Source organism: Ochotona curzoniae, unplaced genomic scaffold (assembly GCF_017591425.1).
Source record: "Ochotona curzoniae isolate NIBS_2020 unplaced genomic scaffold, NIBS_Ocur_1.0 contig_908, whole genome shotgun sequence".
Taxonomy (NCBI): Eukaryota; Metazoa; Chordata; class Mammalia; order Lagomorpha; family Ochotonidae; genus Ochotona; species Ochotona curzoniae.
This window is the reverse complement of record NW_024466607.1, coordinates 14,453,724-14,472,221: the sequence shown is the minus strand read 5'-3', so window position 1 is coordinate 14,472,221 and position 18,498 is coordinate 14,453,724. Positions and strand designations below refer to the sequence as shown.

The 18,498-nt window shown below is 45.2% G+C and overlaps 1 protein-coding gene across 1 annotated transcript in view; it reads left to right on the top strand.

The window, feature by feature from the left end:
• Positions 1 to 16,327, top strand: part of SMARCC1 (SWI/SNF related, matrix associated, actin dependent regulator of chromatin subfamily c member 1) — a 102,080-nt gene extending 85,753 nt beyond the window's left edge. The window contains exons 26-28 of the mRNA XM_040994381.1: positions 3,886 to 4,150; positions 11,456 to 11,632; positions 13,999 to 16,327. Coding sequence (XP_040850315.1) covers positions 3,886 to 4,150; positions 11,456 to 11,632; positions 13,999 to 14,093 — 537 coding nt within the window. The 3' untranslated portion in view covers positions 14,094 to 16,327. The remainder of the gene's footprint in view (positions 1 to 3,885; positions 4,151 to 11,455; positions 11,633 to 13,998) is intronic.
• Positions 16,328 to 18,498: the final 2,171 nt, after the last annotated feature.

Genomic DNA, 18,498 nt, shown 5'->3' with positions numbered 1-18,498 from the left:
ATGGTCTCATGAAAAAGGATAAAGTGGCCAGCCACAATCATTATGCTGTTGTATTTACTCTACCACTAAAACAGATTGTCACATTCACCAGTGACAATCACAACAAAATGTTATTATAAAGGAGAGGCAAGGCAACCAACTGACCGACTGGGACCAACACATTTTATCCGAGTGCAGCCCCCAAATGGCACATTCACAGGATTTTTATAGGGGCAGTTCACAACAGCTCCAAAGGGGCAATTTACAATAGCTTGTAGAGTGAGGGAGGAAAGACCACACATTCCTTGTTCATCTCGCCTGGACAGCGCCTGTCTGGCTCACCTCAGGTGCAGGCACTGGTCACATAGGCTATTAAGCCTATAAGCTCACATAGTCTCTTAGCCAAGTAAGTAAAGCAGAAGTTACAAAAGTGAAAAGTATTGCAGTTAGCAATGAGCCATGTTTATTCCATTTTGATTTCATCTCTACAGTGCTGGTTTTCCTTGGGATTTCTGCCACCACATGTGACTGTACCAGCACACAGCTGAGTTGAGTTGTGTGCTTTTCCTTAGGCGTAATAAGGAAATAAGGAGGAGAGTGGATGTGTGTTTTTTAGATTTGTTTTTTCTTCAGTAAATGTCTCATCAGTTACACGAAACACTGTGAGGGAAAGGTGTAACTGTTTTCTTTAGTTCTGAGGGCAAAGAGTCACAAGTTTCATGTCTGCAGATATTTCAGTTCCTGGCAGGGTAGAGGGTTTTTACAGCCCCACTATCTTCCCTTCGCCTCATATTCCTCCCATCCTCCGTACTTTATGCAAATGGAGTTGGGATAAGAGCTTTGTGTGAGTTCCAGCTGCACTTGCAGCTGTGTCTGCATTTGGTGTCTTAGCCTTGAAAAGTGCTCTGTTGTGTTGGGCTCCCTCAGGATGCGGCTGCTTTGTGCATACACTGAGAAGGAGGATATAAAGGCAGGATTTGAATGCAGTGGAGGAGGCCTTGGATTTCGGGGCACCAGGCAGTCTTGCTTGAAACTGCATATCCTAGAACCAGATTGGGGAGTCATAGAAGAAGTTAACAGTTCCATTAACACTTTATTTATATAAGTAATTTTCACTGTTTATTTTAGCTATTGAGATTTTCTCGCCGGTCCTAGTAGCCAGAGAAGGAGGAAGTACAGTCAAGATGTCTACAGCTGGTATCTGTACAGTTCATAGCAGTTTGTGAATTACAAAATACATAGTTTTCTAGGACAGATTTCCAGATGTCAAATCACTGGGTCAGTGTTCAGTTGCATTTAAAATATGCCTAATGCTACTAAAATTTTGCTCAGAGATTCCCCATTTCGTAGTCCTTGTACTGGACGGACACACACTCACTCACTCCAATTAGAATCAGTAAAATGAGATGGCCAGGACAGAAGAGCTCTTCCATTCCTTGAGGAGACTCGCTTGAGGCCTTCAACTCTTGCTTGTCTGTCAGGAACAGAGCTGATCCTCTTGAAGGAACCTGCTTGGCCCACATGGGAGTTTTAGGCTTAACACTTGGTTCTTGTTGAGGTGTGTTTAATCACCCTTTTTAATTCTTCTAATTACTTTGTTTTAATTACCTTCCATCTTTTAAAAAGAAGATGAAGCTTAGAAAATAGAAAGGACTCAAGAGGTTATGTCAGATTGTAGGCAAGGAAAGTTGGGCAAGTTTTCTTCCCAGTGGCTTTCTCATCCTTTTTTGTGATAGATTTTTAAAATGATTTTCCCAGAAATCATATCTTTTAAAAAAAAATCTTAAGATTTATTTATTTATATTAGAAAGGCATATATACAGAGAGGAGGCAAAACAGAGATTTTCTGTCCGATGTTTCACTCCCCAAGCGGCCGCAATGGCCAGAGCTGAGCCAATCTGAAGCTAAGAACCAGGAACTCTTCCAGGTCTCCCACGCAGGTGAGGGTCCCAAAGCTTTGGGCCATCCTCGACTTTTCCCAGGCCACAAGCAGGGAGCTGGATGGGAAGTGGAGCTGCCAGGATTAGAACTGGCACCCTTATGGGATCCCGGCGCGTTCAAGCCGAGGACTTTAACCACTTCACTATCACGCCGCCCCCCACCCCAGTAATTCTATCTTAATACTATGGTTAGCCATCAAAGAATTGCTAGTTTGGTTAAAAATAAGTAAATGAAACTACTGAGGTAGGTAATAGAGATACAAAAAATTCACTAAGACACATAGAAATCTTGTTCTACTAGCACTTCAGCTCCTTTATAAAGCAAAACTTGACCTAAATTCCACAGTTCTTATGTAACTGCAGGATTTTAGCCAGGCTGCCCAGAATAATAGTGACTCAACAGGAACCTAGGTAAGAGATCCCTGGCAACCTCTTCAGTCTAACCTCAGCAGGTTCTTAGATTCCTTGATTTCCTAGAAAGAGTGATTGGAAGGAAGCATGGGATCAGAAGGTTCCCCTTTTTGTCACTTTACCTCCTTAGACATCATCTCACAGATCAGTCTTCCTCAGAATGGAGAATTCTCTTGCTATTTATTTTGTGCAGCTGCGCTCAGAGGCTGACCAAATCAGCCTTCACTCTCTTCACATCCACTCTCACTCTAGGATGCCAGAGGGACCATTTCCCTTCCTGGTTCTTTCTGTGAATAACCCACAACCTCTCAAATTTGTTTTCAGAGAGCACCTTTTCCCCAAGGAGTCTATAAGGTGTGGCTGCAGAAATCATTTGTCCATTTGTCACCTTTTTCATCTACTGTCTTCCCCACTCTGGCATCTACTACCTTTTTTTTTTTTTTTTTTTTTTTTAATTGCGAAGTCAGATATACAGAGAAGGGGAGAGACAGAGGAAGATATTCCATCCTCTGACTCACTCCCCAAGTGACCACAAAGGCCAGAGTTGAGCCAGTCCGAAGCTAGGAGCCAGGAGTCTCTTCCAGGTCTCCCAAATGGGTGCAGGGTCCCGAAGCTTTGGGCTGTCCCAAAAAGATTATCTTGAACATTGGGTTGTTTATATTATTTAAAACCAAGATTTCTGCAATATTTTATTTAAGCAGCTAAAATATTCTGAATATATCAACTGGTATAATTTTGGTAACTTGAAAGCTAGAATTTGCTGAACCTCTTCCAAAATTCTGTGTGAGGAAATGCATATCTTTACAGTTAAGGCCATGTCACTTTGGCTCTGATATTATATTCTAAAATATAGTCAAAAGAATCACTTTCAGAAGAGAGTGCCAGGGCCCGGTGCCGTGGCCTATTGGAAAGAGTTCTCGCCTTGAACGCGCCTGGATTCCATATGGGCACTGGTTCTAGTCCTGGCAGCTCCACTTCCTATCCAGCTCCCTGCTTGTGGCCTGGGAAAGCAGTCGAGGACAGCCCAAAGCCTTGGGACCCTGCCACCCGTGTGGGAGACCTAGAGGAGGTTCCTGGCTCCTGGCTCCTGGCTCTGGATCAGCACAGCATCAGCTCTTGCGGCCGCATGGGGAATGAATCATTGGACAGAAGATCTTCCTCTCTGTACATCTGACTTTACAATTAAAAAAAAAGCATGCCTGGGGTAATTAAGTAGACTTGAAGTATTCGCATGTGAGGGAATGTTAAAATGTTAGGAGAGGCCATTTCAAGCTGTGGGAAGACAGACCATCACGGAGAGTCCTTTTTAAGTATCTAGTGGGCTTCTGGACAGACTATATGTGCCCTGAGTGGCCCAGAGATCAATAGGAGGTTACAAATACAAGTAGATCTTAGACTCAACTTGGAGAAGATCTGTGGTCATATGGAAGTATACCACTCAGTAAATAATGCCCCTTTCTTACCTGTGGACATCATAGGAGGTGAAGTGAACAGACACCCTCACATCCTGAGACTTCCTCTGGTGTCATTGCTCTGCTTTCCCCCTGTGTTACAGCTGGAACAGCAGAGGCAGCAGCTGCTTACTGAGCGCCAGAATTTCCACATGGAACAGCTGAAGTATGCCGAATTGCGTGCCCGACAGCAAATGGAGCAGCAGCAGCAGCATGGCCAGAACCCTCAGCAGGCACACCAGCACACAGGAGGACCAGGCCTGGCCCCACTTGGCACAGCAGCACACCCCGGCATGATGCCTCATCAGCAGCCTCCACCTTACCCTCTGATGCACCACCAAATGCCACCACCTCATCCACCCCAGCCAGGTGAGAAAGCTGTACTCCTGGGAAGGGCTTCTGAGGGCCAGAAACCTGTGTACTCCACTTCTAATGAAACTCCCTGCTAATATGCCTAAGAGAGTACTTGGGCTGCTGCTGTCCAAGGAGATCCAGGAGAGACCCCAGACTCCTAACTTCAGCCTGGCCCAACCCGGGCTATGGCAGCCATCTGGAGAGCTATCTGGAGATGGAAGGTTCTGTTCTGTTCTGTTGTTTCCTTTTTCTTCCTTCCTTTGTTTCTTTCTCTCCTTTCTATCTATCTGTCTGTCTATCTCTGTCTATTTATGTATAACTTCACCATTCAGATAAGTTTCTAGGCTGGCTAGCCTGGAAAAGCAGCAGAGGAGGACTCAAATTCTTGGGCTCTTGCACCCATTGAAAGAAGACCCAGAAGAAACTCCTGGCTCCTGACTTCTGATTGGCTCACTTCACCTATTGCAGCTTTTTGAGGAGCGAATCATCTGATGGAAGATCTGTATCCTCTCCATAAATCTGCCTTTCCAATAAAAATAAATAAATCTTTAACAGAAAAAAAAAGTAAAGAAACAGCATCCTTATACTAATGTAAGAGATCTGAAATTTTTTTTTAAGATATATTTGCTTTTATTGCAAAGTCAGATATACAGAGAAGAGGAGAGACACAGAGGAAAATCTTCCGTCCGATGACTCACTCCCTAAGTAAGCATAACAGCCGGTGCTGTGCTGTACAGAGCCAGGAGCCAGGAATCTCCTCTAGATCTCTCACATGAGTACAGGGTCCCAAGGCTTTGGGCTGTCCTCGACTACCTTTCCAGGCCACAAGCAGGGAACTGGATGGGAAGTGGAGCTGCTGGGATTAGAACTGGTGCCCATATGGGATCCTGGCACGTTCAAGGCGAGAACTTTAACCACTAGACCACTGTGCTGGGCCCAAGATCTGAATTTTGATCATAAAGATTTATTTATTTGAAAGGCAGAGTTAAATAAAAGGAGAGACAGAAAGAGGTTTTTCTCTTTGCTGGTTCACTCCACAGTTGATTGCTATGGCTGAGGCTGAGCCAGGCTGAAGCCAAGAGTTTCTCCCAGGTCTCCCAAGTAGGCACAAGGACCTAAGCACTTGGATTTTCCCAGTCCATTGGCAAGGAGAAATTGGAAGTCAGCAGCTGGGACTCAAATCAGTATTGATATGGAATACTGGCGGTTTAACTGGCTATGCCCCAAGACCTGCCATGTATGTTACTTCTTTTGTGTCTCCCATATGGATGCAGGGTCCCAAGGCTTTGGACTGTCTAGTTCACTCCCTAAATGCTTCACTGTCCACGACAAGGCCAAACTTCAGCTTGGAGTTTCATCAGAGTCTCCCATGTGGATGCAGTCGCCCAAGGACTTTGGCCATCTACTGCTTCTTCCTAGGGAGCTGAATCAGAAATGGAACAGCTAGGATTTGAACTAGGCTCCCATATGGGATGCCAGCATTGCTGGTGGCAGGTTAACTCTGCACCATAGTGCTATCCCCAGTCATGTATATGTATAAGTCAGATATACAGAGGAGGAGAGATAGGAAGATCTTCCGTCCGATGATTCACTCCCCAAGTGACAGCAACAGTCAGAGCTGAGCCAATCCAGAGCAAGGAGCCTCTTCCGGGTCTCCCACGTGGATGCAGAGTCCCAAGGCTGTGGGCTGTCCTCGACTGTTTTCAAGGCCACAAGCAGGGAGCTGGTTGGGAATTGGGGCTGCTGGGATTAGAACTGGCGCCCACATAATATCCTGACACGTGCACGATGAGGACTTTAGTTGCTGGGCCACTGAACTGGGCCCATGACTAAATTTTAAATTCAAACAAACAAGAAACCAGAATAGGTTGTTCCCAGGAAGTTTAGTTCTAGAGGTTTTTTATTTGGCCAGAATTTGAAAATTGTATTTATTAAAGATTTATTTATTTTTATTGCAAAGTCAGATATACAGAGAGGAAGATCTTCCATCCAATGATTCACTCCCCAAGTGAGCGCAACAGCCAATACTATGCCAGTCCGAAGCCGAGATCCAGAAACTTCTTCCAGGTCTCCGACATGGTTGCAGAATTCCAAGGCTTTGGGTCATCCTCAGCTGCTTTCCCAGGCCACAAGCAGAGAACTGGATTGGAAGTGGAGCTGCCAGGATTAGAAGCAGCACCCATATGGGATCCTGGCACATGCAAGATGAGAACTTTAGCTGCTAGGCTATCGAGATGGGCCCAGCTTTGTGTAATTTTTGTCTGAGTGACTATTTTTTAGTGGCCGTGCCCATTCATACAAAACAGCTAAATGCTGTGAATCTCCAGGCTAGCAGATAAGTACCGGCCTGGTCATCTGACTCGTGGATACCCACTAAACCTGTATGTTATTTCCATTGTGTTTAGTTTGTGCCTTTGCTATTCTTCATGTTGCTGTCTCTCATCGTTAAGTTATTCAGATTCTCAACATTTTTTGTGTATCAAGTACTGTCTGTAGGTCTCTTCATTTCATCTTACTTACTATTTGGCCCTACATGTTTTTTAATTATTAATTTATTTTTATTGCAAAGTCAGATATATAGAGAGAGGAGGAGAAACAGAGACCTATCTTCTTTCTAGTCATTCACTCCCCAATTGACTACAATGGCTGCAATGGCTGATGCTGTGCTGATCAGGAGCCAGGAGCTCTTCCGGGTCTCCCACATGGGTGGCAGGGTCCCAAGGCTTTGGGCTGTCATCGACTGCTTTCCCAGGTCACAAGCAGGGAGCTTGTGGGAAGCAGGGCTGCCAGGATTAGAACTGGCTCCCATATGGGATCCTGGCGCGTGCAAGCAAGGACTTTAGCTGCTTGCTGACTCAACTGAGAACTGTAGATTTGTAGGATTTTCCTGTATGTGATGAATTTGTTCCATTAAGCAAAAAGCCTGGGTCTGTGGTAAAATATTGTTAGTATATAGTTTCTGCCTGGAGACTTGGGTTCTCGGATCATGTTGAGGTCCTAGTGGTAAAATCCACAGTATTGTTTTTCAGCTCTTTCACTTGGACTGTAAAAGTGTATTGCATGACTTGTAGTTAAATACTTTCTATTGTTTGTGTACAGTTGCCATTCCTGATGATCCAAGCTGAGTAGTCTATTCTAGCATTCCTTGGCCACAGTGAGGTCCCTGGAGACCTTGAGAGAACATGGGACCGTCAACCAAATTGGCCTAGATAGTAGCAGCTGTTTCCTGAGCTGTGCTTTATTCTGCCTTCCCAAGCAGGGAAGGCTCTCGTGCTGCAGAGGGTCGCCTTACTGTACTGGTTAGTGCTCTAGGAACCTTGAAACATGTTTAAGGGAAGGTTTGTCATTGAATTGACATAAAAGCAAGTGACGTAACTCTGGTGTGGTAGCATGGTGGTGAGCTCTATAGTCCCTGGGTGTTTCTAATCAGCAAAGCATCTACCTCTAGAGCATGGATCCCACGTGAGCTGCCTGTAATGGCACACAATCTGTGTGTGAGAGGAACACAGGTTTTTAATATCTTTGTCGTTTCTTTCCTATAAATAGGTACATGAAAGTAGGATAGTTTGGATATCTGATATGGTGAAAATTCAGACATGATGAAATACTTGAATGATAAAATAGCAGCATTTTCTGTCAGTGAAAGGCAAGTTTAGGAGAATTTCAACCCAGGCGTTGCGTTCTTGGATCTTTAAGCCCCTCAGTTAAACCAACTTCCACAGCCCCACCATGGGAAACAGGGCTCAGGAAACGATTGCAGCCAGTCTTCACTTCCTAACCCACTGGCCAGACGCAGCCTCACTCTTAAAAGGAAGAAGGAATAGCCTGCTGCATCCGCCAAGTGTTTATTATCTGTGATGCTTCTGCTCGTGTTTGCATCATGTGATGACAAGGCTGCCATGCCACTTTCCGGAGTAGCAGGTTACCCTCGCAAAGAGAACAGTGAGGGCCCAGTGCTCAACAAAGAGCGTCTGTCCCGGGTGGCCCCCGGAAGCCGCCGTCTCGGGGGAGCCTGGGCTTCCCCTCGGTTGGCTCGGATTGTGCTACTTGAATTCTCTCAGGGCCCCAGCCAAAGGATGCACCAAAGACAGTTAGAAAAGTTGAAGAAATGTGCTCAAGACTGGAAATTCGGGTTTCCTTTTTCTAGAATCTGTTTCCCTTTCTTTCCTGAACTAAGGAATAAAAATAAAAGTTTTAATATATATTCCATTGGACATGATAAGGCATTAGTACAAGATCTGATAAACTCTGAGCAGCCAGCAGTTTTTTCTACTGACTAAACCTAATTTTAGCAAACCTTACCATTTTCATGTTTCAGTTGCCTGCCTTTGGCAGGGGTAGCAGGCGGGGGGGGAAGCGTATGTAGGTCAGACTCCCACCACTCTGCGTTTGGAGACTGCTTGGAAGCCACGTCTCGCTCACCTTTTTCCTCCCACTCTTAACGGAGGAAAAGCATACCTGCTTGCTTGCTTGCTTTTTTTTTTTTTTCCCTATGGGAAAGTATGTAACACCTTTCATTTTATTTGTTAAGACCTGCTTTTATGCATTTTGGGTTTATGTGATTCAGGTTTCTTAATGTTGTTGGATTAGTGGAAATGCCTTCAGACATTGTCATCCAGAAGTTGATAACTTTACTTAACACCACAAAACAACCAGGACGTTAAATTTCAAAAGGTATTACTTTGACGAGGTTGTCATTTTTTGAAGTCCTCTTCTTTAAACGAAAAAAAAAAAAAAAAAACTTATTCTATTTAAAAGGCAGAGACAGCCTGAGATCTGTCATTCACTGGTTCAGCTCCTCAAACTCCCTCAGCGACCGAAACTGGGCCAGCCTGACGCCAGGGACTAGAAACTCAATCCTGGTCTCCCATGTCAGTGGCTGGGATGCAAGTGTGTGAATCATCATCTGCTGCCACCCAAGGTGTGCATCAGCAGAAATCTGGATCAGGACCGAAGAACTACGACTCACAGATATCCCCAAGTGACAGCTTAGCTCCTGTTCCAAATGCTCAGACCCCCCTTTCCCCCGCCCCAGTCCTCAGTTCTGCTCTATTTTAGATGGATCTTTAGAAATCAGCACTTTTCAGGGGGATGATGCATCTTGAAAAAAAAGATGGAAGAAAGAAAAAGAATTGAGCCTCAGGATTTTACCTCCCTGTGCAGTATTCCCACCCTCCATGCCTGATGTCTAAGTCACTCATGCTGCAGACACCAACGCTGAGTATGCTGTATGCCAGCCATAACCTTTGGACAGCACAGGGACATCAGCCACTCTAAGTATACTCCTTTGTTTCTTCAAAGATGTTTTCCTGCAGGGAAATAGGAGTTATTGCTTGACCTTTTCAATGCTACCTCTTTCAGGGTATTGTCCTCTCATACCTTAGATACCTATATTCCAGTGACAGTAGCATAGGAAAATTTTTTCAGGCTCCTGAAATTTCCATTAAAAAAAAAAAAAAACATTGTGTAGCTATTGGACTTCTAGCCTTGGGAAACCCTGCAGCCCTGCAGCTGCTCTACTCTAGCTGATTGCCGTGAAGATATAGGGAAATAGGTAAATGAGCCATGGCCACTGAGCCAGGGAGTTTTGGTAGCAGAGCTGATGAGGCTGAGAACAGGAACCTGAGGGCTCAGGTCAGGCATAACCTTTTGAGTATGTTTCTTGAGTGGCTGTTTACTCTGCTGGAATACACTGGCTCAGAGAATTGTTTACGGGGCTGGGCACTAAGTAAGTCTGTGAGCTAGACACACACTGGAGCCAGTGTGACCCAGTCAGGTTTTGGTTCCCTCCTTTCCATACTTCTTGATGCCAGGTGACTTGTGCCAACCTTCTGTCCTCACCTTTGTTCTGGAGGGATGATAGTGCCTAGTTCATAGTGCTCCTGGGAATCAGCATCATTCCTGACTTGCTGAAGTCCTCTGTGGAGACTGGATTTGCCTGAAGGAGACAGCGTGTATCTGTTGATAGGACGTGGTCTACGTAACTTCCTGGCATCACAAGTACTTTTTTGCCTCGAGGCCTAGAACTCTAGTTAAGAGCTTCAGAAAGGGCTTCCTGTTCACATCTAAAACTCCTTCATGCTATAGAGGCGGACTTGAATGGTGACAAACCAAATTACTGGCAAATTGTAAAGTGTTAATACCAGATCTGTTCTACCAATACATGTTCTTATTCTGTGATCTCCTGTCATTAATTTGAAAATAATAGAGCTGTACTTTGTTGTCTCTTCACCCCTACCATATACCCTGTCACTCTCCTAGTCTACTGTTTCATGATGTGATCTATAGGGGAGGATTTTTTTAAAAAAATAAGATTTATTTATTTTTGTTGGAAAGACCCGATTTATAGAGAGAAGGAAGAGAGAAAGATCTTCCATGAGCTGATCTACTCACCAGGTAGCCACAACATCTGGAACTGAGCTGATCAGGACCCAGGAGCTTCTGTGTCTTTGATGCAGGTGCAGGGTCCCAAGGCTTTGAACCGTCCTCAACTGCTTTCCCAGGCCACAAGCAGGGAGCTGGAAAGGAAGTGGAGCAGTTGAGATGTGAACCAGTGTCCATATGGGATCCCAGCACATGTAAGGCTGCTGCACCAAGCCCAGGGAGAATGTTTTATGGAGAGGACTCTATTCTTTGTTTTCTTAAAAGGGAACACGCTCCCAATGACTGGTTTACTCCTCAAGTATCTACTGAAGCCAGGAGCTTCAAATACATTCCATGTCTCCCATGTGATTGGCAAAAAACTGAAGTACTTGAGCCATTACCTATGGTCTCCCAGTGTCTACATTAGCAGAAAGCTAGAGTTAGGGGCCATAATCAGATTGAACCAAGGTGCTTCTGTGTAGAACATGGGCATCTTGATCAATACAGAAACCCTTCCTCCTCACAGTCCCTTTTTAGTGGTGATTTCACAGTATTAATACCATGATCCTTTCAAACAGACCATCTCAACACCCATACACAAATCATTGTCTTCACTGAGTTGTGGTCCTGAGACTGTGCTCAGGCTTACACTCCCTGTGCTCAGGAACACACTTATTTAACCACTGCTCATCAAAACCAAGAGTGAGTGCTCTCTGTTAGGAATGTTGTGCTGGCTGTGCATGTTCCAGAGCTCAGGATAAACAGGTGCTCACAGACGTATCTCTGTTACCTCCTTCTAAATCTTGGAAAGTCAGGCAGAGTTTGTCAGAGGTTATTGTTCTTTTAGTGTTTTGGATCCTTTGAATGATTTGATCTGTTTTAGAAATCCTGGATATTTAATTACTGCCTTTCTAAAACCTCTTCCTACTAATGATACTTTAAATTTCCCTCTTACAGGTCAGATACCAGGCCCAGGTTCCATGATGCCTGGGCAGCCCATACCAGGCCGCATGATTCCCGCTGTGGGAGCCAACATCCATCCTTCTGGGGGTGGTCCTGCCCCCCCTGGTATGCCACCGATGCCAGGCAATATCTTAGGACCCCGGGTACCTCTTACAGCACCTAATGGCATGTGTAAGTACCATAGTGGAGAGATAGGTTACACCAGCGTCCATCCTGGAGGACTAGAGACAAGAGAGGCCTTGTCTTCTTCCTGAAGCATGGCAGGTCCACAGGCAGTGCCAGGAGTGCTGAGTGTGAGGCTGCCACTTAGTCAGGCCTGTGCTCCATGGCCTTCCTGTTGTGCATGGCAGCACCAGGGTCTGTGAGCAAGCAACAGAGAAACATCCTCTCCTCTTCCTGGTTAAGCCTTTCTCATTTGGTTCTCAGCAGACATACGGAGCCATTGGTTATTTTCCCTACAGGAGTATTTTTTGAATTCGAGGTTTGTAAGTGGTGAGTGTGTAAAAAAGAACAGAAACTAATCTACAAGAACAGCAAGTTTCTTGTAGTATTCTAACTTCATATGTTAGTAATGGCTGCATAGACTGAGGAAGGAGCAGTCAGAGGCTATGCTGAGAAAGAATTTGGGGTCCCAGCAGGACTAGTGGGGACAGCCCTGGTGCTATTCAGCCATGTCTGTTGAGAGTGTGCAGGGGCCAGGTCTTTTCCACCAGTGACCCTTGCTCCAGTCTTCATCTCCAAAGTTTGCTTCTAAAGCTCTGACATGTGCTCTCCTGTTGCAGTTCTTCTCCCTGGAAGGTGATCCTATGGTGCAGCCAATGTATAATCTCAGGTTCATTTAGAAGTTCATGCACCTCTTTGGGCCACTAAGGGCCAGGACAAAGTAGATTTACTCAAGGAGGAAAGCCAAGTACTTGAGGTTATGAGAGTTAAAAAAAAATCAGTAATCCCTGGAACCAGAGATACGGGGTTATACTATAATGGGTCTCCTGCCTTATATAGATGATTCTCACGTGAGCTGGCCTGCCAGGATTGTTGACCAGTTTCCCATCTCAGCTGTCAGAGATGGCGGAGACAAGGTCATTGGTATTTGCCACTGTCAGAGCCAGCTGAATACCCAGCATTTGTGATTTCAGGGTTACATGGTTTAAAGGGCCATCAGTGGAGCACCTTGCAGATGTGTAGGTTTCAGGTGGCACCCATCTCCACCACTCCCTGCTTTGGTGGTTCTGTGCTACTGCTGAGTTGGCTCTAGGGTATGGGGAGGACAACACTGCACAACTTGGCTTCCTCTTAAGGCCTACTCAAAGATAGCATACAATATTAGACCATTGGCCTTGAAATTGCTGTGACGGAGCCTTAGGATTTTGGTAGAGACCTCTTTGGGGTAAGATATTTCACATATTTCTGTTCCTGGCAAGACATAAAGGCTTTAAAACCTTGGATTAAGTGATCTCTGGAGTTCTTTGTATACTCAGGAGCTGACACTGAAATAGGAAAAAGCCCCAAACACTCATGTTAATTGTTCCCTTCAGGACCTGACCCAGTTTTGGCCAGAAATCCAGAGACTGCAGTTACGAAAGTGCGAGGGCCTCCGTGGTCTGTTCAGCTGCCCAAAGTGAAGTTCTCAGGCCTTGGTGGATTTTTACCCAGCTAAGCTAGACATTGCATGACAAGGAAAAATAAAGTAAAGCTTGCCCAGGAAAGGAGCTTACTGTTGAACTGAAAAAATAAGATTAGTAGAACATTTAGATACATCACAATCAAAATATGAGATCCGTGAAAGGATCTGAAGTGACGTGTGTGTGTATATATAGATAAATAAACACATGCATATATACATTTTTTTAAAGATTTATTTCTTTTTATTGGAAACTCAAATACAGGGAGGAGGAGAAACAGCGAGGAAGATCTTCCATTCGCTGAACCACTCCCCAAGTGGCTACAATGGCCAAAGATTAGCTGATCCAAAGCTAGGAGCCAGAAGCTTCTTCTGGGTCTCCCATGCGGGTGCAGTGTCCCAAGGCTTTGGGCCATCCTCAACTACTTTCCATTTATTTATTTGAAAGGCAGAATTATAGAGAGGAAAAGGCATCTTATATCTGCTGATTCATTCCCCCAAATGACTGTAAGCATCCCAGTCTCCCAGATGACTGCAAGGACCCAAACACTTGAACCATCCTCTGCTGTTTTTTCCATGCCATGAGCATGGAAAAATGAGTTTGCCATTAGCAGGCAACTGGATCCTGTCCTCATATTGGGATTCTGGTGCTTCAGGCAACAAGTTAACCAATAGCACCAGTCTCTGGCATGACTCTTGATAGAAATGGGCCTTGAAGCAGAGTAAGGCAGACTCAGCCGCCCTCACTCTCCTTAGGGTGGAGCAGCAGCTTAGAGGTTTAGACTTTGTGTGCATGGCCCAACAGTGGCAGCAAGGCCTCAACAGGGTATAGTAGTTGCTTTACTCCCTGGGCTACTTGTCAAGCCCCTTGCACCATGGTTCCAGCTATGATGGGTTACTCTTGGTGTGTTTGCAGATCCACCTCCACCACAACAGCCGCCACCACAGCCACCTGCAGACGGGGTCCCTCCACCTACTGCTCCAGGCCCACCAGCCTCAGCTGCTCCTTGACCTGGAAGAAACAGGAAACACCAGCGCCCACCACCATGGAACTTGGGTGACAAGACTTGCGTTTCTCAGCTTCCTCGTGTTTCTTTCAGGATTTTTCTTGCAGCTCCAAGCACATTTCCCGTGTCCCCCCAATCCCCTTGCCACTCCCTCCAAGCTCTGACACCTCTTGTGTCAGGGCCTCTGCCTACACTCAAGAGGGAGCCTGTGGTGCCAGTATATGCTGGTCACTCAAAATTACGTCTCCCCTGTCCTGTTGAGGGGGCTGTTGGCAGTCTGTTCCGCAGGTCAGCATTAGTATCCATGTCTTCATCATCTTCACCCTCCTGCAGTTTTTGTTTTGTCTTCTGCTTCTGTGGATACTGCTCTATAATCATTGTCTTTCTTTTTTTGTTGTTATCATTATTGTAAAGGAGAGCATCTTAAGTTAATAGGAACCAAAAAATGGTGATAGGCAGAAGGGGATAGCTACAGGGGACACAACTGAAGGCATTATAAGTGACCTTACTTCTGCTTATCTGAGCTAAGAATCGTACAGTTGTCGGTGAAGCATCATGAGACTTTACCACACATAAAATGCACCAAATTGGAAGAGATGGGCAAGGAAACCCCACTGATTCTCTTCCCTAGTGAGGGCTTCCACCCTGCCTGGCAGAACGATCACTCTGGCTATTGCATGGCAGAGGCGAGCACAAACCATAGAACACAACCCCTCCTTCCCCAGGCCCCCTGGTTCTGGTTCTCTATGCAGATGAGTTGTTGGGTTGTGGGCAGGTGTTTGGTTTCTCTGAAGGCAGTGTGAGTTCTAAGGGTTGGGTTTTAAGGTGGCATCTTTAGTTCCTTAAACTGGCCACAAAGTTGTATGGGATCCATGGCTAGCAGTGAGCCCCTATGAATCTAGCCTACGATTCACTGCTTTGTATGCATTTTTTATTTTTTTTTTCTCTTTGACAAAAAAACTATAAAATTTAAAAAAAAAAAAAGGTAGATAGTTACAAACTTTTAGCTCCTGGAGCTTGGATAGGATGGCTTGGGGCAGCGGGGAGGAGGGTACAAGTCGCCAGACTACCTCTTGCTGTGGCCAAGATAAGTGGAATTGCGTGAAACGGTACTTCAGGCTTGAGTTAGGATTGGAAGATTAGGGCAGGTGCATTGGCTTCGTGCGTTCTCCTGCCTCTTCTGAGACGTGGCATTCCACCGGTTGCAGGGTTGTCAAGGAGATGCTAAGGGTGATAAGGAACTGACTTGGCAGGCAGAACATGACACCTCAAGGCTTGGGGTGCTCGGGCTGGACAGGCATGATGCCTTTCCAGAGGAAGAGCCACAACATGCCTTAATTTGACCTTAGATCTACCCCTGCTGACAAGTGACTTCGGAGTTTTGGTTTTCTCCTCTTGTCCTTCTGTCCTCCTAACCTTCCATGCATTGGAAAAGGGTGTTTTTGGTAGAGCTTGTTTTCCAAAGCACCTGGCTTCCTTGTGTAACTGTCAAGTGGCAGTTTTTTTGTTTAGAATGCAAAGTGGAATATCATTTGGATATCTTTTTCTATGTATTTTCTAAAGCTTTACAAATGAGAAGGTGTAGGGGAGGTATTTGTAAAACACCTTAGAATTTTTTTCCTTAATATCAGAAAGCAAAAAAAATATATGAATGAATGAAAAAAATAAAAGAAATAAACCACAATTGAGATTTGCCTTTCAAACCTTCAGGTCGGTCTCGACCCTGGTGGCCCTGGTCCCCCTCAGAGCACTGGCATACTGCCACCAAAGGAGACCTTGCTCCTGTTGTTGTGTGTGTGGGTGGGGGACTCTCGCAGTAGGAGCAGAGATGAGCGTGCTCCTGCTGGAGTTCAGCTCCAATGCGTTGGCCTCCAGAAAGACCCCAGTGCCTTTTGACAGTGGCCAGGGTTTTCCCTACTTTCCGCCAGTCTTTCCTAAAGGAAACTCATTCTAAATACTTAACCTTTTCCCCTGGAATCCTCGAAGGAAAATGGAATTCTGGTTCATACTGTGGTCTCTTGTAACCTCAGGTCTTCATTGTGATCACTTTCAAATTCACAAGATCCAGGTGGAAATGATTTTACTATGCCGGTTGTAATTCTACAGAATAACTGAATTCTACACTGTTATGTTTGAGTATAAATAGTGATGCTTCCTTTTCATGTCTCTAACCTGGCTTCATTTCTGTAACACAGCCACCCAATTTTGTTTGAAGGGGAATAATATGTGGTTTTTGTACAAACTGTTTTTTGGTGTGTTCTTTCAGCAAAATGAAGGGAGGAATGGACAAACAATCTCAGCGTTTAAAGCCTGCCAGCAGGCCCCGAGGGTGATGCAGTGGTGTTCTTTTGCCATAAGAAGCACTAGAGACAAGCTGTTGAGGAATGTCTTCTTTATTATACACAAGTACAGGTTATAAAAAGTGAGAAAGGGGAGGGCAGGAGCACCCCCCCCATTCACCAAAGACAGTGTCATTGGCTGTAAGGCACATCTTTCTCCCTTGAATTTTCTAGTCAAATTCCATGTGTATTCCCCTTGACCTTATCAAGTCAGAGGTCACACTCCACTAGTAGGCCTGGAAACTGTGCCTCAGGACATGGGGAGATAGTTGTAAGCCATGCCTACCAGATAGCAGGGCAGGTACCTGATGCAATTGCCCACAAAACAAGGCCTACCCTGCTTCTTAGTGAATAAATGCAGTATGATCTCTGGATTCTAATCCCATTCTCTGCATTCACACACTGGGTTCTTCATGCATCCTGTGAAGAACCATAATACTTGGGCATACCTAGTCTTGTCAGCAGTTATAATGGCATGACTTGGAGTTACTTCCCAGGTGCTTGCCCTTATGATATTAACAGACATATTAAGGTTCTTCAAAAAATTGTGATGATGTAAGTAATTGGGTTCCTGCCACTCATGGAGACTTACGATTGTGCTCCTCAGCAAAACCCAATCCTGTCTGTCCTCTGCATTTGAAAATTAAACCAACATATGGGATCTTGTGTGCACATACATGTTATCCTTCTTTTGTGATAAATACAGATTTTTTTTTTTTTCTCCTTTGGAGGATGGCCCAAAGCCATGGGACCTTGCACCCACATGGGAGACCCAGAAGAGGCTCCTGGCTCTTGACACTGGATCATCTCAGCTTCGGCCTTTGCGGCCATTTGGGGAGAGAACCAGCAGACAGAAGATCTGTCTTTCCTATCCTTAAATCTGATCTGCCTCTCCAATAAAAATATTTATTTAAAAATATGTTCATGGAAAGAGTTTATAATTTTTTTAAGATAGATTTATTTCAATGGCAGAATTACAAAGAGAAAGAGAAACAGGGAGCTTCCATCCACTAGTTCACTCCGCAAGGGCCTCAACTTACCCAACGAGACCAGGCTGAAGCAACACACTGCAAAATTCTTCCAGGTTTCCACTGTGGGTGCAGGGGTGCAGGTACTTGGGCCAATTTCTGCTTCTTTCCCATTTTCCACATTAGCAAGTTGCTGGATCAGAGTACAGCAGCCAGGACTTGAACCAGCGACCATTGGCGGTGCTGGTGTCAAGCACTAAAGCTTAACTCATTATGCCACAACACCGTTCCCTCCATGAACTTTCTGAAGTGCCTTGTGTCTCGCTGTTTATTTTTGTAGTCACAGTAAAGGGAGATGAATGGACATTGTCCACAGAGAGGGTAACCTGCATACAGGTACCTCCAAGGAAGGAACAGACTTGCTTGGCAAACTGGATGGGGAATGTGTGCCAGGATACAGTTTGGACAACCCCAAGTAGGAAGCAAAGACGGCTGAAAACAAGGAAAGAAACGATTGTCTTCAAGTAGCATTCGAATTCAGTGAGGCAGAACAAGAGGATTCTGTGTCTTCTGTCAGGCAAACCTCCAGTTCTTGCCAAAATGTGCTTCCCAAAAAGAAGACTGAAGCTTCAGCTGTGGCATTCCCCCAGGTGGTTAATCTTTGATCCAGACTAACCAAAGACTAGCTAACAACTTTGCATGAGTGGTTTTAGAACATAATACGGCCTACACTGCCCACTAACATTGTCCTTCATGGATCCTCAGGTTCCTGTTAAGGCATAATTGCCCCAAATCCACTGAGAATTGTCACTTCAAATTTGAATTCAGTAACATAACCCTGTCCAGGAATACACAAGATACTGGGCCCTACACATCTCAATTCTTAGCAAGTTGACAGGGCATGCTGCTGTGCCCAGTCAAGAGCCTGCCCTGAGGACCACTGGCCAGGAAAGCTGCGGTAGAGTCTGCACAGAAGCCGTTCCTCAAGGTTCATTCTATGAGTTTGCCCAGTAAACATTTAAAGGCTTGCCATGTACCAGGCCTTGGGTGTCGCCTTCAGTGAAGTCACAGAAAGGCAACATCCTAGGGAGGTTGGGAATAC